This window comes from Nestor notabilis, unplaced genomic scaffold, assembly GCF_000696875.1.
Source record: "Nestor notabilis isolate BGI_N333 unplaced genomic scaffold, ASM69687v1 scaffold515, whole genome shotgun sequence".
Taxonomy (NCBI): domain Eukaryota; kingdom Metazoa; phylum Chordata; class Aves; order Psittaciformes; family Psittacidae; genus Nestor; species Nestor notabilis.
Genome location: NW_009928589.1, coordinates 171,331 through 198,583, shown reverse-complemented (window position 1 = coordinate 198,583; position 27,253 = coordinate 171,331). Strand labels below are relative to the sequence as shown.

The following is a 27,253-nucleotide window of genomic DNA, read 5'->3' as shown; positions in this document are numbered from 1 at the left end:
ACCACTTAAGGCTGGCCAAAAGTTATAGCCTATATGGTGGTAACCCAGGTAGGAACCCAGATTTTAATAGGGAATAAACCTCAGGAAATGTCATCCTGACAGCAACAATTTAAGAATGTAGATAGTTTCTTGTCCTCCAAGGAAGCCTCTACCAGGGGAGTGCTGCTTAACCATGAGTTGTAACTATACAGCCCCCTCCTGTTGCTTTTGGGGGCTCAGTTTGTCTACATCACAAGCTTGGACTTAATCTGGGAAATTTTGTGCAAGTGTTTCTGTATTGCGTTTGCTTGGCAACTTAGCAAGGAGGCTACAGTGTGATTTCTCTGAGAAGCTGCTAGAAACTTCCCCTGCGTCTGATGGAGCCAGCCAGCTCCGGGACAGACCCGCTGTTGGCCAAGGCCAAGTCCATCAGCAGTGGTGGTAGTACCTCTGGGATAATATATTTAAGAAGGGGGAAAAGTTACTCTGCAGGAGCAATTGCAACCAGATAGAGGAACAAGAATATGTAAACAAAACAGCTCTGCAGACACCAAGGCCAGTGAAGGAAGGGAGGAGATACTACAGGTGTTGGAGCAGAGTTTCTCCTCCAGCCCGTGGAGATCCATAGTGGAGCCTGAGGAGGACTGCATGCTGGAGCAGTGGGATGGCCAAAGGAGACTGTGATCCCATAGGAAGAATGCGCTGGAGCAGGCTCATGGCAGGAACTGTGTCCCCATGGAGAGAGGAGCCCACACTGGAACAGGTTTGCTGGCAGGACTTGCATCCCTGCGGAGGATCCAGGCTGGAGCAATCTGTTCCTGAAGGGCTGCACCCATGGAAGGAATCCACACTGGAGCAGCTCATGGAGGACTGTTTCCTGTTGGAGGGAGCCCACACACTAGAGCAGAAGAGTGTGATGAGTCCTTCCCTGAGGAGGAAGGAGTGGCAGAGACAACATGTGAGGAACTGACTGCAATCCCCATTCCCTATCCCTCTGTGCTGCTGGGGGGTGTAGGTGGAGAAACTGGGAGTGAAGCTGAGCTTGGGAAGAAGAGAGAGAGGGGTGGGGGAAGGTGTTTTAAGGTTTGATTTTATTTCTTGTTATCCTACTCTGATTTGATAGGTAATAAATTAAACTAATTTCCCCAAGTTGAGTCTGGTTTGCCTGTGACAGTAATTGGTGAATAATCTCTCCCTTTCCTTATCTCAATCTATGAGCCGTTTGTTATTATTTCTTTTCCCTGTCCAGACAAGTAGAGGAGTGATAGAGCAGCTTTGATAGGCACCTGGCATCCAGCCAGGGTCAACCCACCACAGCTTCAAAAGCTTTTGTCAGCACTAATGTGATGAGCTTCCCAAGTGCTAACCTCCCTAGTGGATGGAGGTTGGAGATCTGCCTGTTTCGAGCCAAAAAATTAACCTGTGATGTAAAGGTGGACCCTAAAGGATTTGAAGAGTGAAGGCAAAGACTGAGAAGTGTACATCCAGCCAAACTGCTGCTTTGCTTTGTACTGGGGGCTGAAGGGAATTTTCATTCAGTCCAAGAACTTTAACAAAAGGTTGATTGTCAGGGATGTTAAAGGGTGAAGGAAAAAAACCCAACCTGTAATGTTTCCACATGCATGACAACAGCATGGCCTTACTCTTCTCTAATATGATGTTTCGAAGTATGTTATCTGGGTAGTGTTTTAAGGGAGGGTGTACATCTCTGAGGTACAGCTCAATGCCCTTGGCAGCCTGTTGTAACTCAAGGGCCCAGAGCTTGTATGGATATGGACTTTCAGTCGCTGGACAGTAGCTCCCACTGTCTTGTGGTTGCTGCCTCTAGCATAAGGTATGCCTCTGAAGATAAGTCTATTGAATGCCATCACCCTTCTCTGCAAACCTCTGCAAAACCTCCAGTTCCTCTCTTGCCATGCATTTTAAGAATATTAGCCTGTCATTATATGCCTTGGTAGGAAAATGAACATGTACACTGAAGCTGGTCTTTTGATAGGGTTAGGTGATGTAGGAATGTATATAAAGGATGCAAAGGCTTATTGATTCGTAATTTTTCATCTTGGACAGTCTCAGGAGCTGCTGTTGTAGCCAGTGTGAATGCAGTTGGGGTATTTAACGTAGAGGTGCATTTGTTGGCTTGGGGTTGACCTATGAGAACAGAGTTGACCTATTTATTTTGTCCACCTCTTCCATAAGCTGCTGGGAAATAAAATCCATTTTGTTAGTTGGTGCCTAGCATTGTGTAAGCATGTAATTGCAGGTCAAGAAAACATTCTCTGTCTGAGTATTAATCATCTAGCACCTCAGACCTTTCAAAAAATAGACAAAAGCAAACTGGACTGTAAAATTGTTACCGGTGCTAGAAAACCTACTGGGTCAGAGGTGAAACGCCTTAGCCTGATTCCTTTATGCATCCTTCTAGCAGAGAGGAATGGGAGTGAGAGGACTTGCTGGCAGCAACATACTCATGCTCCTGTGAGGCTTTGGTGGTTGCAACCAATGATTTGCAGCAGTGGTCTCCTTCTGAAACGTATTAATGGGATTCTTTGATTGAGGAATGGGGGGCAATAAAAAGCAGCTTATTTTTTGATCTTGAAATTTCTAGGGGTTTATGAGATTATAACGGATTAGTCCTTTTATGGTACCCAGGTGTTTCTTGCAAAGTAAAACCAGGACAACTAACATATGGCCATTCTCTGTTAGAGAAACTGCTTTTACTATTTTATTGTTTTCCAACCTTTATGTTTGCATTGTTTCAGAGAAACAAAGAGAAGGCGGAGAATAATTAGAATGCACCACTTTATTACAGTGCATGCCTGATAATTTGTATCATCTAAAGAAAACATAGGGTTCTTTTATGGAAAATCTCTTGCATTTCCATTTAGACTTTTTCTTGCTTATGCTCTGTACGTTGCGTAATACATTTGATGTATTTAGTTGCTGATAGTGAAAAGCCTGTTGGATGTAAAGAGTGTTTGAAGTGAAATATGCAAGTAGTATTGAGTTTGCTCAGATAGCGTTCCATTTCTTACTAAGAAATTATGAAGCTTCTGATATCATTCCTAGTAATGGAGGAAGGTCTGTTAGCGTCTGGATTAGTGACTGAAACCAAAGTCTTAAACCCCATCTAGGGAGTAGTAGAATCAGTGTCTGAGCTTCTGTTGTTGGATTTTAACTATTAGTGGTTGAAATACTGAAAAAGGAAAGCACTAAAATAGCTGAGTTTATTTTAAATCTCTCACTGTAGTATGTGCATTTTGTCTGCTTATTTAATAACTGAAACATACTTTCAGTAGAAGCTATTGCTTTAGACACATTTAATTCAAATGTATTAATCAGTACAAATATATTGGTACTTCATAGAAGTGATCTCTACAGCTTTAAATGAATAGTGATTTGTAGACAGCACATGTATTTTGTCTTCTCTTAGAAGGCAAGAAAACAAACATTCATTCCCAAAAGCATCTTTCAATCTTTTTTTTTTTTGTGTCATATTTTGCTCTGTTAAAATATATCACAACAGATTGATTGGGTAATAGTAATAGAGTGCTCCAAATGAAATAATGCTGGAAACAGTGCTTCCTGGTCCCTTAATGGTATTTTGACTTTTACTTTAAATTAACTTCTAGCTTAAATTTAACTCTGTTTTTTTTCAACTGGTGTCTAATTTTAACATACGGTCAGGTGCTGAGGCCTGAACAGTGATGCAATCTGACAACACATTCAACAACAAAGCTTTATGGAGGCAGTGGGAAAGATGAGCAGCAACATGGCCTAATCACCAATAGCAAACACAGGGTGATAACGTGATGGCGAACTGCCAGGAGCACTTGGTGTCTGGGTCATCTGGCAGCAACAGCCAATTGTGCAAATGCCTTTTGCATGCGGGTAGGAGTCGGGGGCATTGCTGCCCCTTGGCTCCAGCAGTGGCAATGTGATTGGAGAAAATCCTACCTTACATCAATAATGTGGGCAGCATAAGCAGGATGCATCTTGGGCCAGGGGCAAGGTGTCGGCAGTCTACCTACGCTGCTGATATACTGGTCAAGGTAGGGAGTCTGGAAGCAGGGTGTCAGCTCTAAGAAAACAGTTACTTTTGTGAACATCTTCAGTGCAATACTTCGTTGCAGAGCACATAGTGTTGTGTGGATTGAGCAATTACTGTCTGTTTTGAAAATGATTTAAGATTCTTGCTCAACTGAGGCAAGATAATTTAAGGTTTTGAGACAGCTGAAGCCTCCCACCTGCACTGGCAGTTGGAGACACAGCTGAAGTAGGGGCTTTTTGTGTGTGAAATCCACTATTTTGAGCTCTTGTCCCTTTCTGATTGACTGAAACCTTTCTTCCTGCCTTTTTCACAGTCACTGTACATCAGCTGCATTCACTCTTCTCTGCAGTTTTCCCTTTTTCTTCCTATTTCACATAAGCCTTCAGGAAAACCCAGCAAAACAAGCAGTCAAAAAATTAATCCAACTAACATACTTGAAGTAAACACATTTTTTATGCTTCATGTGCATCACACATACCTCCCCTGAGCCTGATCTACCTTGTGAACTCCATGACATAGCACCTGGCCATTATTTCTCTGAAACTGCACAATATCTAACAAAATAAGGTCAGATGTGGCTGGTCCTTAGATCAGTAAAATGAATATGAGTAATAGAGTGTATCTTCCAGAATAGTATTTACTTTCAGTCTGAAGGGAGAGAATGCTATCTTCTTCATGATTTGTTTGAAAGGTTGAAAGAAAAGAAAGAAGTCTTATTTCTGTTTTGAGTTCCTTTGTCTGATAAGATTTACATGTTCCTGGGCTGTTATAGATTAATTCTCATCAACTGGCATAAAGTCAGGTTTCTTACTTATACAACCTCCTACTCTGGAGTGGCTTTATTGCCTTAAAAAATCAGAACTGGAAGGAAAAATGCAGAGCTTACTAATTAAGCATAGTGCAGTGATTTGCATATAATGAGATGCATGTAGTTGGGAGTATGTTGTATTCTCATTGCTACCCAGCTGACTTTTGTTTCTTTAAGCAGTGCCATACTGGGTTGAGCTTTCCTGTGCTTACATTAACCTGCTGTTGAATAAATAACTCTGCTGCTTTTAAAGTATGCCCATTCTTTAGATGACTCTGACTATTTTTCACTTAAAGTAAAAGAAACATCCTAAATAATACTATAACAAAGAAGTGGGGGTGGGGGCGGGGGGCGAGAGAGAGAAAGGAAGGCAATGGTATTGAGAATTCAGTAATGAGGTCAAAGTATATAAAAGAAATTTAGGCTCCTGCATTTGATTTATAATTATTTTGTCACACTTCTATAAGAGGCACATTGCTGTTATCCAGCCATGAACTTTAGATTTTAAGAGGAGCAAGAGCTTCTCCCATTCTTCAGTAAAATTGGACTTGAGTCAAATTTTACATTAGGATGGAAACTTAGGCCAAATGCATACGTGTCCCTGCTTGCACCAAATTTGTTCTTCGGTAGTGCATCTGAAGAGGGTAAGAGAGATTTTATGGCTGCTAATGTAGCCTGGATGGATAATTACGTATCTACCAGAAAAGTAAACAGTGGCCGTAAGATTACTGCAAGTGTCCTTTGAGATATTCAGATTCCCATAACAGTTTTCTTTCTCACTTTCTCTCATTTTTGCTCACTTTTCTCTCTCTTTCTTTCTCTCTCTTTTTCTTTCTCTCCCTTCCTCCCACTTCCCCTCCCTCCATCCTTCTTCCTCTCCCTTCCTTTCTCTCTTTCCATCCTTCCTTCTTAGTGCAGAAAACACTTTCATGTTGACGAGTTTTAAAAATTATTAGGAAAGACTTTTCAGTGACTTCTACCCCTTTTTAAAGAGTCTCCTTGAAACAAAATGACCTTTCTGTTTTGCAGAGCCATTTGAAGATATTTCAGCATAATTCAGGCTGATAAGGATCTTTGCATCCCCTATTTGGCAAGAGGGCGAGTGTTTCTTTGTCCAACACTAACCTTCTTTCTCTGCTCATCTCTGGTGAGGGTTGTTTTAATTGAAGACATCCCTTCTGAAAGATATCTCCAACCCAATTTGTTACTGATTTTGAAAGATCTGGCCTGTTAAAATATCCTTTCCAATGAGTTAACCTTTTACCTGAAGGTGAACTGAAATAGAGAATGACATTTCTAATTTCCTAAGTGATGTAGGTGAAGGAGCTGTGCTAAAATGGTATAATGCTAGCTCAGGCTTTTAAAAGGATAAGATCTGTTATTTACCTTGATGAGCCTACTTGGGTCTGCAACAACAGATCTTTACTCAGGTGCATTGGCTTTCTAGACTGGCTTTTAAATTAATATTATTATATCACAAAGATGTTCTTGGGTCTGTCTCTCTTTCTTGAGGTTCTGTTGCAGAGTTTCACCCAGAAATTCAGGTCTAGTCACTCACTAGCAAAACTGAAGACTGTGAAGTTAAGTAAACTGTTAATTAGCTAAGTAAATCAGACATTTGTTTGCCCTGACATCACAGCATTATTTCAGCAGTTTTGATGAACTGGGCTTTGCAGGCAGTTTTTTCAAATACCTTTTTTTCCTAATTCCAGCTGCGGTGGCTTCTTAATAAGTACTCAGACAGTGTCCTAAAATTTCCACTAGTGTGACTAACTAAATTATCATGTCCCTGTTCAGATTTATAGTCTCTCCCAATACTTATTTTCTCCTTTAAATAAAATTTGTACATGGACTGTTCTTTCACCATGTAAAAAATGAGCTTCATGTTTATCTAATATTTTGAAGTATTGGGAGGAATGATTTTAAGAATGAATAACTATACAAAAGTACACATTTTTCAGTGGAGCTTGAACAAGGAGGTCTAATGCTTGTGGTAATCCATAAAGAATGCGTTAGAAAGTCTTCTCAATGCATAATTTTGAAACTTTTCTGCCATTTTATATCTCACATTTCTTTTTCTACTCATCTGGAGTTAATAATAAAAAATATTTAGGAATTCATTTCTAGTGTACTTAATATTTAATGAAGTGTGAATACATGTTATATATTTGAAGTTTGTGGGCATTACCTATTAGTTAAATTCTGTAGATGTTTTTAATAATAAATTGTTCTTCCTGTTTCTAAAAAGGTCCAGACTTTATACTAAATTCTATAATTGATTAATTCCAAACCTTAACAAATAGCATTTTCTTACTCTTTTCTTTCTGGATGTATCTATTCATGAATACATAATGTCTTTCAGTCTTTATATAGTGATTTAAACTTTGGCATAGTGAAGTTTGGGAAACAGATTCTGAAAAATACATAACCAAATACTTCCTTTGACTCTTTGTTTTTGATACTGATATGTGTGTATTCACAGAATCAGAGAATGGGTGAGGTTGGAAGGGACCACTGGATGTCACCTTGTCTACCCCGCCTGCTCAGGCAGGACCACCTAGAGCCAGTTGCCCATGACTGTGCTCAGATGGCTTTTGAATATCTCCAAGGATGGAGATTACATGTAATTTCTGAGCAACCTGTGCCGGTGCTCAGTCACTCTCATAGTAAAAAAGCGTTTCCTGATTGTTGCTGTTTAACCACAGCTGGCAGCTAAGCCCCACACAGCTGCTTGCTCACTGACCCCCGGTAGGATGGGAGTGAGAACTGGAAGAGTAAAAGTGAGAAAACTCACGGGCTGAGATAAAAATAGTTTAATGGGCAAAGCAAAAGCCATTCACACAAGCAAAACAAAACAAGGAATTCGTTCACCACTTCCTATTGGCAGGCAGATGTTCAGCCATCCCCAAGAAAGCAAGGCATCTACTAAAAGATTCTCGTTTTGCTTATTATAAAATGAGCTCTGTAAAGTAACTTTAGAAATCAAAGATAGTACTAGCAATGGAAAAGTAAGTGGTTTCTGTGCTAGAATGGAAGACTAACGCAGAGGTCAGTTGCTGAGTTCTTGTCTCTGTTTCTTTGATAGGTGAGAGGAATTTAAGAAATCTCTTGGAGATTGCTGATCCGAGAGGAATCTTGTGATGGCCTCCTTAAAATGCTGCTGTACTTTTAAATTTTTGCAGTAGTGATTCATTGCGTTTTTAATCGTACATCTTGGGTTCTTGTGATAGATTAGTGTTACTACCAGATCAAGTTCATGTATTTTTAAACAGAAGTCCCTGCTTTGATTAAGGGGGAGTTCTGTTTAAAAGCCAAAGTTACGATAAGGTCTGAGATACTGAAATGACTGCCTGCATTAATATTTCATAGAAGTTATTACTTCTAAAACAAAAACTGAAAAAAATTATTATGCAGAACAGTTTGTTAGATGCATTTCCAGTATCACAAAAATAGAGAAAACCACTTATTTTAATGCAATTGTGCAACACATTTGCCAGATGGAAGTAAGTAGTAATCACTTTTTTGAATTATTTATCTCAGTTGTGTCTGAAATTTAAATGATTTGTTACAGAGCGCTCAGATAAAAACATTACTTATTTTGCATACATTTCAGTGACAGGTTTCATATAGTCCTGACAAGACTTCTTCAAAACTAATATAGATCTATCCTTGTCTGATACACAACAGCACCTGTATCTTCAATATATCCACATGGCTTAGTTGGCTTTCCTTCCTGTAGTTTTAAGTACTATATCTATGTAATGAAAGCACCACAGTTCTAGGGGAAAGTTGCCATTTGAAAATTGAAAATGGGTTCCACAGGAATTTGGCAAACTGTGGATGATAATGAATAATAAATGAACAGAGGATATGCTTGGAGAATGTATCTCAGCAAGACATAAAGTCTCAGTGCACTTCAGAAGATTTATGATTGAATTATTATTTCAGTCCAGCACATAGGCAATTTAAATAATGAAATATTTAAAGGTGAATAAAAAAATATATAAAATTGACCCTTTATATGATGTTCTGTACTTACAAGTTGCAATTTAATGAAACTTTCTTTGCTCCAATGAATTTGAAGAAAACCATGAGGATGACAGGTCCAGAACATTAAGTAAGTGATATTCATTAAGTTCAGGCCTCTTATTTTATTCCATTAGTGGCGAACAAAACAACTATAAAGAATTCAGATATATGTGAAACCTTCCTATTTGATCCTTGAGTATCTCTTGTGGTCAAAGAGGCAGAGGGAAGGCACAGATGAGAAGTATGCATGCTGTGCTCTATGAATAAGATTTCTGTCAAGAGTAAGAAAAAGCAGCAACTTATTGTCTGGGCTTCTTGCTTTTTTATTAAAACACACCTTTCAACGCAACTGGGATTTAGGGCAAAACTCAAGGGAAAGATACTGAATAAACTGTGTGCTTCCAGAGAGAAAATGACAGAATGTGTATTCCTACTGCTATTTACTTCTTGCACACCGTTTTTCATCAATACCTCTAAATGGGCTTTAAAAATTTATATTGTTCTTGCCTTACACAGAAGAAGCTGAAGTGCGAGGGGACAGAAATGGTGTACGTAGATCATCCTGCAGGCTAGCAGTGGGGCTTAGAATACAACCTAAATCTGTTTCTGACTTCATACAACTAAACTGTAGTGTTCTCTTATAATCAACTTCCTGGTACCTTGTCTGACATTATACCTTACAGGAAGTCTGACCCTTTAAAAAAAATCATTGTGCGAAGATACTACATTTAATATCTGATGTCTGGTTCTAGCAGTCTAGTCGAAAAGCTGTAGCCAGTCTCTGAAAAGCTGTAGCAGTAAATTTCTTCATGTCTCAGTGAAGAAGGTTTTTGACTTGTTTGCCCTTGGTTAATGTAGGCAGAGACTGGGATTACAAATCGCTGGGCTGGCACAAGTGTGATGGCCTGTGTTGACGGATGTACCCTGTGGTTGCAGCAGCCTCACAGCTAGCACTTCTGGCCATCAGCACCACAGCAGGAGGCTACGATGAACAAGAGAAAGAAATAAAAGGACAGAAAATGGGACAGAGGCAGAAAATAAAAGCATTCATTAGTTCTTCATGCTAACTGAAACAGGTCTTTTCTCTTAATATATCAGCCTGTGTGTACAGAAGAAGATCATGTTTAACAAGCTGAATTGCAAAATTATTCATGATAGAGGTGAAAATGGTCTGCTTTGTAGTCCTTGTAACCTGTTCAATATGGCTGATTATCATGTAATTGCAGGAGGCTTTGCACAGAAATAAACTCTTCTAATAGTACCAAGAAACTGATGCTACAACACATGCTGATGTGCAGGTGTTATGACAAGGGCTAGTGGTGTTTTTTGAATGGATCCAATTGGGATTTACTTTGGTGAAAAGTGAAGGACAAGCCTCAGTTAGTTGAATTAGTGCAAAAATCTGCATTTCCATGTATAGTCACTAAGAATAATACTAGCTTTGGCATTTTCAGGTTAAGTGAGATCTCTTAGCAATATTGCAGTAAAAAATTTACTTTGAGATTTGTGAGTAAATTGAATGTAAAATGCCAACAGGGAGAAAGCAGCAAATCTTGGTTCAAAACCAATGGAAAAAACTCAACTTAATCTATACAAATCAAATCCTCCTCCTTAATAGGCAGTGGATCTCGAATTGGTTTCTCAATAATCTATCCCTTAAACTCATTTCTGACGCAGGCAGAACTGTTAAAATTTACAGGGACACGGATAAGAATAATTTGTGGTGTTATTATTGTCGCTCATATAATTAGAGAGCTTTCATTGCAAAATGTTAATATCTACTCATAATTACAGTCTGTGTAATAATTGGAAGTAACTGTTGATTTCACAGATTAGCTCATAATTGGTTTTGCTGTTCATGGGAGTGGGTTTTGTTTTTTTTTTCCTTGCCCAATGCTTAAGAAAAAATAGGTTCATGCCATGTGTTCTCTATCATGTCATTTCTGGTGGCTTTGCACACAAAAAAAGAACAGCAATTTCAGGAGTTTCTAATATGATTTCTAAAACTGATCTTCTATATAAGGCAGTTAAAGAACACATGGACATTCTTTATCTGATATCCATGTGTAACTATTAATTGTATTAGAAGGGTTGTACCGATGTGTCTACTGTGGTGTGTGAGCTGGAAATGGTGGGAAGCTGGGATGGCACCAGGGAAGGCATCATTTATGCTCACCATATTTCTGTACCTTCATCAAGCGTGTGTTCTTTCTTGCTGTAGTAGATGGGTACTGGGATAGGTAGTTCTTCAGTATGGCTTGGTAAAACTGTCTCGCTTAGGAGATGCAGAGCAGCTTTCAACTGTTAATATTCAGGACTAAACAAAGCAGACATGTGGGAGAGATACAAGCAAAGGTTAATAAAGTCTTTCATCCAACTTACAAAGCCTGCAAGAGTGTTCGCTATGTATGGGAATCATCACTGTGTCAGAAGAGTGTTATCTGGCTTTTCAGCCAGCAGTGTGACTAGAGAGAGAACATAAGGAGAGGAGTGTGAGGAATATATTAGTACGGCTTAACACCACCGCTAATGAAACTATGAAATGTTCATGAACCAGCTTTATATGTAAACAGACTGTGGGATAGAAGAAACACTATTTGGTATCTTACAATATCAGAAGTATTTATTACAACATGACTAGAAGCTCAAAGCAATGTAATTGCTTTGTAGAACTGGAAGCTCTATTTCTCTTTAAAGCATGCTGTTCCAATTAAGTATTCCTTTTGTGTATTCATCCAATATTCATTTGGGCTGCTGCTGCTACACTAGGTAAAGGAAAAACAGTTGTTAGATGAACTTATGCTAAAAAAAAAAAAATGTTTGGAGGAACAACTGTTTTAAAACTGAATAATGTTTTGAGAATTAGCTTAAATTTATTGTAAGCCTAAAGGAAAGGTTTTCATTACAGGTTATGACAGCAAGACAAAGCCAGATAGTTCTGCACTGTGAGCTGTCAGCCTTTCATGTTTGTGTGTTTGCTAGCATATACTTCAGATAATCATTTTGCACCATTACTGTGAGCTGGAGACTCTTGGTGTAGATTGTGATTTTGAGGGTGCTACACCCCTGTAGTCAAATTACTTTTGGAAGAAATGTGGTATGAAAATTGTAAGCCCTGATACAGTTTACTTAAAATTCTGAATCCTCACAGCCAAAGCAAAAAATGTTTGAGGTTTCTTCCCTTTTCAAGTGTTGAATTAGGTTTTCAGACCTGGCTGATGAAGAACTGGCATTAAACTAACTAAGAGAGAAAATATTTGAGAAGATTTTGGGTTTTTATGGAGGTTTTTTTGTGCTACTGAAATAGATATTTCTACAATATCTCCACATTTATAACAGATGGAAAAAAAAAAAGAAACTCAATATCTCTTATAATTGTCACAATATTAAGGCAGAAAAAGCACAAATAAGACAAAAAAAAACCCTCTACCAAGTGAAATGTAGTGTAAAAACTACAATGAATTATAGCACAGAAGGCTACTGCATCAACACTGGGAAAGCATGTTAAATCCAATTTTTTTTCTTATCAAGTACATAACCTTGTTTTAGACACAGCAGTTTTCTAATATAACTGGAGGAAAATAAGTAAAATTTGGTTCCAGTAATTTGTGAGGTTCTAGTGTGAAAATGCCTTGTTAGGGAAACACTGAATAAGCACTGTGCTTTTAGTGATGTTGATGTCAGAATTTAAACTGGTATGGTTACTCTTAGGTTTATTTCACGTGTTTTATATTAATGATTTTAAGAGGACAATGTTAATTACCCTGCCATTAATAGTATCAGGAACAGGTGTGAACGTATTTTCCCAGCAGATACTAATAGGGGAAAAAATAAAAGGGCCCAGATATATAAAGTACCTTAATAATTATGTGTACACCTAGAAAGATATCTAAGTGGCTGCTATTTATATAGTTTCAAGTTTGCCTTTATCTTTATCTCATTATTTGAAAGTGTGCCCTGGAAAGCTGGAGAAATAATGTGGTTTTTAATGTTAATTTTTCTATTTCCTTGTTAATTTGAGAAATTTCAGAATTCTTGAGATTCTGAAATCATTTGAGCTGTAGTACAGCTTACACCCTCACTTATACTATCAGGAAATAAAAATCTGACCTAGGAGTCAGATCATTTGCAGGCATGTTTGATTCTCCATTATCTTCCTCTGACTCACAGGTGTTAGGTTTTATTAGCTAGAGAATCCTTTGGTTTTTTTTCTCTCTCTTCCATAACCTGAATCCATTTTCTTTGATGCAGACACTGCCTTGCATGTTCTTTTCAACCTCTGAAAGAGGAGCCGAGAAAGACAAAAGCATTAAATAGAAATGACAGTCAAGGTGATCCATAGCACTGCTGGAGGGAAGTTTGCTGGCAAATAGGGCAAATGGCAAGTCATACAGCATCCAGGGAGCCCCACCATGGGTGGGAAGGATACAAAAATAAAGGTTTAGTTTGTGAATTATTTTCTACTGTCTTGTCACTCCCAATTGTATAAATTACAGAATCTGTCTCTCCAGATGCAGCCAGCTTGTGTGTTGGCACATCTCATACTCTATATTAAAAAAAAAAAAAAAAAGCTATCAATAATTTACCTAGAATTACAGCACTTTGCTGTATTGCTTCATCCCAGTGTGATAGGCAATGTGTTTGTGTCAGTGAGACTCAGTTTCCTATTTAGACTTCCCCAGTTATCTATTGCCTGTCATAAAAATACTTTGCGACAGCAGCAGTAGTTTCTCCATTACCACCATAACTGTGTAAAGCAAATAGAGATAATAGGTACACTGTACCACGTTACAGACATGATTGTTGTATTTTAATTTAGCTGAGGGGATCTGCAAGTGATTTTGGCAGCAGCTCTGAAGCTGTTAGATTCTAAGTGGCCTGCTGTTCATCCTGCTCCTTGATCGGCTCCACTATCAGGAGCTGTAGATTCAATTCCCTGTCATCTCCCAAGTCCTTCAAAGACTTTTTGATCTGTGTCTTTTTGACCTCTCTTGAGATTTACTGCTTAGGCTTGAACTGTATCTTGTAATACCACTGTCCTTCTGACTCCCAGCCCTGTATCACCCAGTTAACCTTCTTGGCCCTCATCACAAAATTCCCATAAAAAAATGTAATTTGAGGTTTCCAATAGCAGGTAAGGTTAGCTTGTTTCTGAACTTAGAAAAAGTATATTTCTGCTAACTAGTCTCTCAGTAGTGTCTTTAAATGCAATCTTCTCAAAATACTGAAAACTAAGCTGCTCATTGTCTTGTGCAGTCCGAGTCTCAATCTCTGGTATTAAACTGTTAATGCTACTTACAGACACCAAACTAGCAATGCAAATGGGTCAAGACCAGTTCTCACTGAAGGTATAGCAGATTTCAGGTGAAACCAGTGGTGAAACCTTCATCTGTTAAAAATGGGAGTAATGTCTTGCTTGATGCTTTAGGATGTGTTTTTTTGGGATAGCTGGGGGCTTGCTTTGTCTATTTTCTTTAATATGTATGTGGAGGAAAGCTGAAGGATTTTTAATATAGCCTTATTTGCCATGGATCAAAGTTGAAAAAAGAGTTTTTCCATCTTCAGATAGTGATAATTTTCATACCTGAAACAATATATAAGGTACTAAATACTATGATAGCTTACTTTGTTCTGAGCTGCAAAGCTGTGTGTGCTTTAATGGGAGGGGTTAATCTTAATTTTGTGATTCCATTGTGGTCACTCCCTAAAATTTCAGAAAAAAACCTGCAGTAATGGTTAATTCTCTTACTTTCCTGCTCCCTAAAAATATAAATGTTAGTCCTCTAGAAGCTTAGGGGGAATCTTAATATTGTATTTTACAGTAATCTCTTTAAAAGACAAAGAATTACAAATGACATAACTCACTAAGACTTCAGTGATAACTCCCAACAAAAAAGAAGCAGCAAGCTTCCTATTTATTTCTGTAACTGCCGTTTGTAATATGCTGATTTAACAAAGAGCAGATAAACGATGGTATTTTCATGAGACAAGTACAGCTCACTACAAGTAAGATGTGACTCATTCATCTAAATATCTTTAAAAACAAATCCTGAGAAAAACTGCTTGTCATTCACAGCAGCAGCGTCTTTTCCCCAGTGTGAATGGAGTGCACATTGCCCAGGCGTCACTGGATCAGGGCACAGCAGGGAGAGCAGTGTCTGTGTAAAGACTGCTTCAGTGGGAAAGAGAGAACCTAAAGAATATTCATAAAGAGCAAATTAAAACATCATATAAGGCCTTGATTAGGCTCTACAGCTTTCCTAAAGATGTTCTGTAGTTACTAGTGCTTAAGATTAGCTGGGTGTTTGTGAAAGAGCAGCCAGCTTCTGCAGCCTTTCAGTCATGGTGGTGGGTGAGACTCTACACTGCTGCTTTCTTTCATTGTCAAGTTGCATACCTATGCTACACTAGATTCCGTGAGATTAATTTTACCCTAGAATTTCACATTTACAAATGTTATGGTAAATTTACTACCCATAATAATGATAAAATATATAAAGCATGTTGCAGGTGATCTTTCCTCTGCCTTCTCTGTTTTTTTCATCATGTATCTTCAGAGATGTCTTGACCAGCAGGCAAAGAAATACTGTAAACATGTGCTGGGTGCTTTCTCTTCAGTTTCCGGCTATGAGGGAAAAAAAAAGAAAGACAGGGTATTAGGACTAGTTTGGGATGTATTTCTTGTTATTTGGACAAAGTCACAAAGCCCCTTTACCCAGTTCAGAGGAATTTCTCTTCCTGCTTTTCTGTGATTATTTTCAAATGACAGCCATGACTGGCCTTGGTGCTTGTAATGTGTTTGGGGCCACTTAAGTTAGAAGTGAATTATTTCAAGGTCTTTTTGTAAATGGTAGAGAGACATGGGTACCTGTGAAGGGAATTGCAGAGGAACCTCTCTCTCTTTTTGTGAGGTCCATATAAAGAACATACGGCAGCAACTTTCCTCAGCAAGTGCTTGAGATTAACAGCTGTGACTCGTGATCCTACAAGAAAAAGTGTATAACTTCACTGAAGATTTCAAAACAGTGTGCAGCTGAAAACTGATAGAAATATCACTTAATGTGGTTGCCAGAAATTGTTTAGGAAAAAAAAAAAGTTGGTATTTCCTAGAATAATTTTGGTCAAAGCAAATGTTTGTTATAATTGCTAGAAATAAATCTTCTTTTAAAAATTTTATGTTAATTTTTTAACAGCTAAACAAAGTGTCAATGTAAATTCCTCTTCTTTCCTTGAAAAAGACAACTGGGTTGAAGTCAGCTGTTGAGATTGCTGAGATATTCATAGCTATTTTGAAATTAATTCATTGGAAGCTAGCTGGGAACTGTATTCTAAAGGAGCACTGAAAAAAATCTGAAAAAAAAAAAAAAAAGAATACACAGGAGTTACCATAGTCTGAATTGATCTCTGCCAGCTGGCATTGCTATGGAGTATTAATGCTTACGATTTTAGAACTACAAACACTTCAGCCTCAGTGTTCATTTAGAAAAGAGGCAATGATGAGCAAAGGCTTAGTGTATAGCATATCATCAGCCCATTCCCAAACTGCTACTGAAGGTAATGTTGGATGAACAGCTGAAAATTTTGTTGAAGTCAGTGAGGGTTTTAAAGCTTGTGGGAATCAGTAATCAGATGTGGCTTCATATTCCTTCCAATCATTCAGTAAGAAAGTGTTGTGAATAATTTGTATCTGCCATAGTTCATTTAACTCTTGTGCAGTACCAGAATTATTCTGTTAACCTGCTTTGGAAATAATGAAGGCTCAGCCCAGCATCTCCCACAGCTACTCACATAAATAGTCTTGTTACAGGGGCAGTCAGATAAATGAGGATTGCATGGCCTGGCCCCAGTTTCTTCATAGAACATGAGCACTGCTCAGTCAGCCAAAGTGTCTTCTGTGTGACCAGCTTTGCAAATGTTCATCTTTTCTTCTGGGAAACGGTTACAGGTTTTTTTCTGAATAATTTGTTCTTTTGCTTTTTCATAGTAAGTCAATGTGCATGAGGTTTGTATGAGGGGAGGTCTTAAAAAGCGTGAAAAATACAGGGATTTTACCCTCTGATCTGTGGATTTAGTGAGTTGAACCAGGTGAATATTACAGTTTTTAATAATGGAAAAAGTAACCATATCAGCTTTCAAAGATAGAGTTATTTGTTGGTTTTGTTGATACTAATTATAACAATGTTGATTTTGTTATAGCTAATTATAAATGTTGACTATTTGTGTTAGACCTGAGAGATTTAAAAAAAAAAACAACCCAATAACTGGGTACAAATTACTTCTGGGGAGATTCTGACTGGGCACAAGAGGAAAGTTTTTCACAGTGAGAACAATCAGCCATTGGAATAATCTCCCCATGGAAGTGGTGGATTCCCCAACAATGGATACTTTTAAGATTCAGCTGGACAGGGTGCTGGAACATCTTGTGTACACTGTGCTTTTGCCAAGAAAGGTTGGACCAGGTGATTCTTGAAATCCCCTTCCAACCTGGTATTCTATGATTCAGAAACTTCTGTTCCTTGGAGATTTACCAGTTGGTATGTCTCTGTCTTCAAGAACTTACTCCATATAATAATTTCACAGATTGTGTGAAGCAAACAATCCTTAAAGGGCTTTTAATTTTTATTTTAGTTATAACACAGGAAAGGATAGCAGTGGCATACCTGAAATTACCTCTATTTTTCAAAATGTATTATGTTGTTGTTCTCCCTATTTAATACAATATGGAAAGAAGAGAATATCAGATTAATTAGCATTAGGGTATCAAGAGTAGTGCAGTACAAAACACGAAGCAAAAATCAAAACAAGGTATTCATGCAGATGAGAGCGAAGATTAGATTGATGCTTTGGAGGGGAGTACTTTGGCACCTATCTTGCTAGTCAAAGCTACATGATGATTTTCTCATTGCTCAGTTCTTAGTTCTCGAATGTGAACAATTCCTGTATACGTTTTTGAAATTAAATATTGAGTTTGTCCAGGATAAAAGGTGAAATGTATCTATAATCACAAAATATGAGATTAAGAGTAATCCAATACTTGTTTTGTGTTTTCCAAGTTTGAGTTTCTCCAAGAATGAAATTCTTAGAGGAAATGCAAAACTGGTTCTGTAAGCTTGGTTTTGCAACATGGCAGGAAAACATTAACTGTGTAACATTAGCATCTTCTCTTGTTTTCCAGGTCCATGGGGGAGATGTATGGGAGATGAATGTGGTCCAGGTGGCATCCAGACACGAGCTGTGTGGTGTGCCCATGTGGAGGGCTGGACCACACTGCCCACAAACTGCAAGCAGCCAGAGCGGCCGGACAACCAGCAGAGCTGTTTTCGAGTCTGCGACTGGCACAAGGAGCTGTACGACTGGCAGATTGGCAGCTGGAACCAGTGCCGGCCCGTTCTCTCCCGCAGCCATGAGAAGCCCCTGGAGTGCGTCAGAGGGGAGGAAGGGATCCAGACGCGGGACATCACCTGTATCCAGAAGTCCAATGGGGTGCCGGCTGAGGATGTCATCTGTGAGTACTTTGAGCCGAAGCCCCGTCAGGAGCAGGGATGCCTCATCCCATGCCGGCAGGACTGCATTGTGGCTGAATTTGCCCCTTGGTCAGAGTGCTCGAAGACCTGCGGGAATGGGCTTCAGCATCGAACTCGGCATGTTGTGGCTCCACCACAGTTTGGTGGATCTGCTTGTCCTAACCTCACCGAATTTCAGGTCTGCCAGTCTAGCCCATGCACTGCTGAAGAAAGCCTGTATAGCCTAAACGTGGGACCCTGGAGCACGTGCTCAGTGCCCCATTCGAGACAAATAAGGCAAGCAAGGAAAAGAGGGAAGAACAAAGACAAGGAAAAGGACAGAGAAAAAGCAGTTCGAGATCCTGAGGCTCGTGAGTTAATTAAGAAGAAGAGGAATAGAAACAGACAGAATAGACAGGAGAACAAATATTGGGACATACAAATTGGGTACCAAACCAGGCAAGTCACATGTACTCACAGAAATGGAAAAACTGCTGCTCTGAGGTAACCACTATTTATTAATTTGCACCTCTTTATTTTATTCTGTTAAGGTCAAGCAAGCATAAGTGCACACTGGTATTATTTTACAAAAGCCTGAATCTTAATATGGAGCATATGTTATTTCCAATACGATCATCTCTTATCAATCTCAAAATGTTTCTATGACATGAAACATGTGAACTGTGCTAGTGGCCATACTAAGTATCACAAAAATGTGCACTGTTAAAACTACGCTAACTCCCTAGCCTCTGTCTAAATAGATTTCCCCTAAAAGTTGAAGATACTTGTCAAATGTCTGCACTGTTTCTGTGGGCAGGTTTTTTTCTCTCTAACTTATCATGCATGTTTGGAAGAGGTGATGTTACTGCTTTTAATGCTCTGGGCATGAAGACTAAGAGGAAACTGGGCTGGGTCAGGTAAAAGTAGAAAACAGAGGAAGGTGCTGCATAAGGAGGCACTGTCTATTCTTTCCAATACCTTTTGCAGAACATGAAACATTGTTTGTCCTTGATTCCTATAGCAAAATTCATGAAAGGGAGATGTGAAACCTCTTTGTTTCTTCCATGTATTTCTTTTTCTTTCTCCTTTGCACCTTTATGCTGTCTGGTTTGGTGGGGGGAGAGGGGTTGTGGGTTTTTTTTTTGTTTTGTGTTTGGTTTTTTTTTAATTTTTTTTTCTTATTTCTTATTGATTTATTACTTTACTTTTCAAGAGTTTTGGCAGTCACAGATTTTTTCGTAACTCCGTAGGCTGGGTACATTTCTGCATCTGTATTATCTTCCATTTCTTTGTTTTACCTGGCGTTATCTTGCTAGCTCATGTTTTTTTTCCTCCCTATCCCCCGGAATGTTTGTGTCCAACTCAATTATCTTCTTTCAGTCTAGTCTGCCTTTTCCTGTCTTTGATGTGTTTCTTTCTATTTTCTTCTAGTTCAATGCATGATTAATCAATTTTACTTCAGCTTTGAAATGACTAAGATATCTTACTGAATGAGGCTGATTCCCATTGCTTCTAGGTTAATGTTTATGAACTTTATTCAGGGTATTTTACTTCGGAGTTTTTGTCATGCCAGTTAAATATTCTATCACAGAACTTGCAATCACTTCAACCTTTCCTATCAGAAACCATATAGTATAGTTTTTCAAGTGTAGTAAACATTTTTCAAGCATATTTCCTTTCAAGAGAGGACCCATCAGTAAAACAGGAAAATGATGGGAGGTCCCTGGCGTAAGAGAAGAGCTGAAAGATTTGGGTTGTTTAGTTGGAATAAGAAACATATGAGTAAAAATGTGAAGTGCCTATGAGTGTGTAAAAACCTGTCACAAGGGAGAATGGAACAAACTATTCTCTATATATTATGGATGTATAGAAAAACCAGTAACGGGCTCATCACAGCAGTGCTGAATGAGGTTAGACTTCTCAATACTAGTGAATAATGAAGATCTGGAAAAGATTGCCTGGGGAATGTGTGGCACCTCCATCTTTGAAGCTTTGTAAGAATAGGCTAGAAATGCATATGTCAGTAATGCAACACCTCAAGAAACTCTTGGTTAGGAAAGAGGGAATGACTGCATAGTGTTTTTGCAGTCTCTTCTAGCTCTGGTTTTCTGCAGTGTTCTCTGATTTCAACCCTTACTTGAATGAATGTCTGTATGTTGCGGTTTAAGCTGGTAGCTCAGAAGCACGCAGCTGGTCACTCGCTCCTCCCTTTCATCGCCCCACCCCATGTGGGATGGGGAGGAGAATCAAAAGAATATAAATCCCATGGGTTGACATAAGAACAGTCCAGTAACTAAGGTATAATACAAAACCACTACTGCTACCACCAATAATAATAACGGTAAGGAAAAATATAAAACTAAAAAGGGAAAAAAAACCAACCCCAAATCACCAAACAAAACCACCCCAACAATAAACACAAGTGATGCATGATACAATTGCTCACCACCCACTGACCGATACCTAGCCCAACCTGAGCAGAGATCTGCCCTTCTGGTTGATTCCCCCCAGTTTTTATACTGGGCATGATGTGCTGTGGTATGGAATAGCCCTTTGGCCAGTTTGGGTCAGGTGTCCTGTCTCTGCTTCCTTCTGGCTTCTTGCGCCTCTCCTCACTGGCAGAGCATGAGACTGAGAAGTCCTTGATCAGGGTAGGCATTACTTAGCAACAACTAAAAACATTGATGTGTTATCAGTGTTGTTCTCAGACTGAAGCAAAACCACAGCACTGCACCAGCTACTAAGGAGAAAAATAACTGTTACAGCCGAACGCAGGACACTGTACAACCCATCTCAAAATCAGCTTGCTCAGGCAGTCCCAGATGTTGGCTGCAGCACTCTCTCAGTGCTGGTTCAGGAAGAGGTTGCCTTGACCCCTTCATTTTCCAGCCTCACATCATGAAGCACACTGTGCCTTGTCTGGAACATCATTATCCTTTAATTGTATGGAATAATTTACTAAACATATCAGTTGCTAGCAGATACCAGCTATCTAGTATATTTGAAAGTCCTCAAGTTTTTGTAAGATTGAAGAAATAATTCAGAACTACTATATTTAAAAAAACATAAAAAAAACCAAGTATGGGGGGAGGGAAACATTCTTGTGCTGAGGCTCATAAATGGTAAAAAAAAGTAAAAGTATACTTGGAAGTTAATGGCATACATTACCCATCATCTTTACACTCTTGAATTTGCTCAGATCAGTAACACTGTCTTAATTTCAGATACCTCTGTGTTATACCATATATTCACATTTCAGGCTGTATCAGGGAAATGGATGAAATCCTGTTGCCTGAGGCAGTGAAACAATAGATAATACAATGTAGCAGCGATTCTTCACAGGGGAGAAAATTATACAAATAGTGCAGCGGGCATTTTCATGTCTAAAGGATGTCATTTCATGTTGTAAATATACAAAGGATTTCAAAGAAGCTTGGCATCAAGTTTAACATAGAATCTTTTTTTCCAGTTGTATAGTGAAACCAAGAAAGTTTGATTAAATGACTCGTGAAATTCTGGCACTGATGCCTTAGCTTTTAGAGACCTATCTATGTATGACACCTGTATATCCATTTGTTTCATTTATGCTGCACTCTTCACTAAGTGGTCAAATGCTTTATTCTATGATTAGCATTCCAAATATCAGCAATAGAATTACTTTTCTGCCCAGGTTGTCAGTGCAGCCAGCTCAAATGATTTTGTAATCTCCATCCACATAGTAACTGTGTTACTAAATAGTACAGACTAGAAAACCTGCAGTGCTCATATGAAATGGTTTTGAGCTTGAATAGTCCATTTTAAGGGAGTTTTGACTTTAGCAATCAGAAACAATCAGCCCCCTGGCAGCATGACTGAAAGAAGAAGAAAAACCCTCAGGCTAGTAATATTTTTTGCAGAGATAGCAAAATTGGTATAGTATAAAAAAGTGTTTCAAAAAAACAAGTTTCAGAAGAGTGCTCCAGAGGAAATGGTCTGTAACGCTGTCAGCAAAACTTCAAAGAGGCGAATTCTCTTGACAGTCAGCACACCAGGCATGGTAAAGAGAAGTGAAACAAGAAAATCAAAGTGTAATTTATACATTTTATTGCCGAGTGAACAATACATAGTCTCCCGTGAAGGATGAAATATTGGATTTTGTATTGTTCGTTCTGCAATAACGTATGTGTTACATGGCCTGTATTTATTTTTTTTTTTTTAACATTTCCCTTAGTCTGAAATTCTGGTGCACTGATAATACTTTAAAAATAGAAATGTTGGAGAAGAAAAAATTCAGTTATTAAATGTGACTTATAAAATGACTGCTCCGGATAGGTAATGAAACCTGGACAGTGTGCTGTTAGTGTAGAGGTCAATAGTGGTTCTCTGAAATGTTTCCTCTTTTTTGGTGAAAGTGGAGTTTGCCCAGGGTCCCACAGAGAAATATTAGACAACAAACTGTCAATGAAGAGAAACATAAAATGTATGTAAAAGTTCATTTTGAGTTACAAATCTGTTTGCGCTATTACAAGTTGTGATGATTGTGCCTCATGTTAAGCTCATAATTTTCTATTGTTATATATTCTCTGGTTTTGATTTCTTCTACTCTGCCAAATTGTTACCATTGGGTCTCAAACATTTCCTCACGATTGTCTTCCTAAGTGGACTTTGGGGGAAAGTTTAAGAAAAATGTTTTGGCTGGTTTTGTACAAGTCTAAGAAAAAAAAATTGTTTTAGGAGTGTTTAATTCATACAACCATTTTACTTAGATGTTTTGACAAGGACTCACTGAAATGGGGAAATATTTGGAAGGACTGGAACAGGTTATGACCACAAACATTTATTAACTGTAAGAACATGGAATAGAACTAGTGTCTTTTTGGCCTGGATGTTTCTGCACATCAGCAAAGATTTTGAAATTCACTGACAAAGCGCATCAAGTTTTCCTGTAGCAGTTGGTTCACAGGCATGGGGGCAGTCTGCAACTGCTAAAAATCACTTTGGCTGCAGTCCACAGAACTGGTTCATATTCCCTTGGCAGCACCTCTGTGGCAAAGAGCTCTTTGTGAAGTTGACCATTACTGATGACTTGAAGTAAGAATTCAAGAAAACCAATATGATTTTAGATATATTTCTTTGCTGGGAAATTCCAGCTTACTTCACACGGACCTGTATCTGCTTAAAGCACAGCCACTATATTCACTACTGACCACAAGTCTCAAGCTGAATACCCGGAGACTGAGGAGTTGGACAATGGCCAACAGAGTATTTGGGCTAATGAGCAAGTGATACTCAGGATGCACTGGCAGAAAAAGAGAGAATCTGTTCCTCTAGGATGGCATTTTAACTTTGTCTTTCCAAGTCCTGAAACATCCTAATCCAAGTGCTTACCTTCCAAATCACATATGAAATGACTCCATCCACTTTATGGACTCTCATTCTTTTAAGTTATAGAGTGTGTGAAGGAGGAAGATTAAAAAACATAAAGCATAAACCTGTTTCTTTCTTTATGCCATTGATTTGGAGAAGCAGACAAGTATCCATGAGATATATGCTGTCAGGCAGCAAAGAGAAGAAAGATTCAGATAGATTACAACAGCTCAGTTTGTTACACCTTGTAATACATCCCTTACTTAGAAAAAGCCTCTCTGTACTTCTGTGAGCTGCTCCATGAGGCAACAGGCAGAAAGGGTGATGTGTATGAAGGTAGCAGTGGAGTAGCTTTAAGGAGACAGGCTGCAAGAAGGTGAAGGGATAACAGTGCGGAGAGGACAGGTTGTAGAGATGAAGGAGCATAAGCAACCTTTAGCTTGTTCATTGAGGACCAGATGGAAGCGTGCTTGTTTTACAGGTGTTTTATATTACAGGAAAGGCAGGTCTGAAGCTGTTTTTGGAGAGGAAGCCTCTAAGCTCACTACACTGTCATGTTTTAGAAGCCATAAGTGGTTCATTAGCAGAACGTCTATAAATGTAACATATTTGGATAATGAGATATATACAGTCATCTTCATAAATTAACTTGAAATCACTTAGTGCACATGCTTTTAACAAATGGAGAACAGGGAAGAAGAAAGTAATCTTGGAAAAAAAACTTGATAACTAAAAACAGCAGGGTAATTGTCAGATGCATTGTGATAAGAAAAATGTAAAATATTATTAGAGAAACAGAATGCAAACATATTGCTTTCCTACCATTTTCCACTGTGTTTTTAGAATTTCCATGAATTTGAAGTCAAAGGCATCCTGTAGATTTCTAATGTGATTTTGGTGGAGACAGTGGTTTCTGTGGATATGCATACTATTATTCATTGGATGTTCCTTTGTGTTCTAAGTACCTGCTCCATCATCTTACTGAGGCTGCTGTTTTGACAGTGGCTTGTCAGTATTGCTATACGTTTGACATACCATGCCAAAATCTAGATTTAAGACGGAAACATACACACTGTGCTGAATAATTGAAACAGCAGCAATGAAGCATTTCTTTCTTCATACCATATTTTAAGTCTTTTCATATAGTGAGCAGTTGTTCTGTCATTTAGATGTATGACATTCATATATTTCTGTGGAATGCATCAAGATTGGATGCCTTTCTAGAATATATTTTTTATTCAAATACATGTAATTGGTCTTCCTTAGCAAAATATAATAGCTTGTAATGTAATGAGAGTTGAACTACATGTTCTGATAACCTCTTGTGGCCATAAATCCTATGAATGAAAGAGTGAATTCTGTGAATTGTATTTCTAGCCTTAATTTAGTAAGAGGTAAGATGCACAGTGATAAATGGAATTACGCATTGAGATCTTAGTGAAAATTCTCTTACTCTGTACTTTTATGCATCTTTTCTGCCTTGTCAGAAAATTTTTATTTTGTTTTCAATATGCCTAAATAAATATGAATCAAACAATATTTTTCTAAATTATTGATATCTTAATATCAGTATCATATAGTCTGTAAATAGTCCCATAAGGAAAAACTAGAATGTATTACATGTTCAGCGTTTGGTTGGGATTTTTTTTTTCCTATTATGTGACTGCTAAGGGTAGAACATAGAGTATGCCCCTGTTTTCTTGATGAGCTTTATAAAGTTATGGTACAGCATGTCAGCTGAATATCCTCCTGGGAGATACTGTCCCCCAGGGAGTGGGGGACTGCACAGCATGGGAAGTCACAGAGTTCAGTTCCACTTGCAGATCCCCAAAATGGAAGAGTTGGGCTCTTCAGTGCCTGGCTTTCAGTGCTCCCACTGAAAATAAGATGTCCAGCCTACCACCTAATAACCACTTCTTTCCAAATGTTGGAGACTGCTAGGAAACTAGTGATACTGTCAAAGCTAAGCATCAATACTGGAAACAAATCTAAAATAATATCTGAAACAACTAATAATAGTAATATAATTTTCAGTAATATTTTTTAATTATTATTTTAGCTTCAATAAGAAATTCAAGCATTGTGTTTATTTTTCCCTTGCTGGTAACTCCATGCTTCTAACTGTTAGGGTCAAAGTAAATGCCGATGAATGCTATATAACAAAAATTCCCACTGACAAAGGGAGACCCCCCTCAAGAAGCTTTAAAGAGTCATCTGTGTAGACTATTGCTGATTAACCTGGTCTACCAGTTTTAAAAGTATCTCTAGCATGGGATGTGCATACATGTCACTGTATCATTGGACTGCGAAAGACAGTACCTCTCCTTAAACACTTCTGCTTTCTTGTCTCCTTAGACACTCGTGGTATCTGCAACAGCCCCACAGCAGCCATTGTTACCTCTTGTTTGGGTGTAGTAGAACTTTTTGTTACTTTTCATGTATTAGCCAATATATTTTTCCTTGATACAGTAGCTGTTATCTCTGTTTTCTTTTTTCCCGTAATGTAGATAGCCTGAGCGGTTTTGGGTTATTTTCCAAGGTTGTTTTGGCTGTGACTCTTTGTTGGCAGAATTAAAGTTGTGAAAGGATCATGGGAAAGTAGTCTTGTGAAAAGCACTTAGGTGGACAGTACTTGAATTGTAAATGAATAAAAGTGGCCTCATTGTTTTTGTGATTATAACAGCCCATTATACCGTGAGGTACTAACAGTTTCTCAGAACAATGTACAATATGACCAATACTAAACATTTTTTTTAGGGAAAATGAATCAGCACTATGTCATGAGGGATAGATACTTGTTACATTTGCCACTAGGGAAAAAATACAGACACTGTATTTTCACTAACTTCTTTAAAGAAATAAGGGTGTGCTAACTATAAACTGAAACTTTCAAAGATGACTAGACCTTACAAATTACATTTTATATCTTCAGAGTAACTCATGGGAATTATCTAAACTCTAGATTTAAATCACCTTTCTACTGTTCTTGCTGTATAGTACTTGTTCCTTACTCAGAATTATTTTTTAAATCTAATTTTATTTATAATAAACTATTTTTTCTCTTTTTTTTTTCCTAAAGATTGAGTAGTCTTCTACAAAATCCAGCTATACCTTTGATCTAAGAATAACATAAAGTTAATTTGGTTGTTTTGCTTTAGAGATTAATGCAGCCAACAGGCTGCATAATATCTGAGAACACTGTATAGAAGATAAATACCACATTGCAGTACATTGAGACGTTGTGCTTGATTCGTCTCCCTATGTTAACTCCACAATGACCTTTACTCATACAGACCATCTTTTAAGGTTCTGTGGTTGTCATATACAGAGCAAGGAGACCCTACACATGCAATATTAAGATCTAGATTTAGTCCCAAATAACACAAAGGATTTATATTCTGCATGAATATTACTGGATTTCCTCAGGCCTCCTTACCTTCTTAGTAGAGTGGTCATTCGAGGTTGCCATAGAAAATGCACACATGATTTTACCTTTTGACCTGACCAGGTTACTTCTGCGAGGTAGTTATGTTAGAGAGT

The 27,253-nt window shown here is 38.2% G+C and overlaps 1 protein-coding gene across 1 annotated transcript in view; it reads left to right on the top strand.

Annotated features, from left to right (window-relative positions):
- The first annotated feature begins 3,788 nt into the window (after positions 1-3,788).
- Positions 3,789-27,253, top strand: part of THSD7A (thrombospondin, type I, domain containing 7A) — a 130,264-nt gene continuing 106,799 nt past the window's right edge. Inside the window, exons 1-2 of the mRNA XM_010014555.1 lie at positions 3,789-3,867; positions 18,040-18,871. Of these exons, the coding sequence (XP_010012857.1) occupies positions 3,789-3,867; positions 18,040-18,871 (911 nt within the window). The remainder of the gene's footprint in view (positions 3,868-18,039; positions 18,872-27,253) is intronic.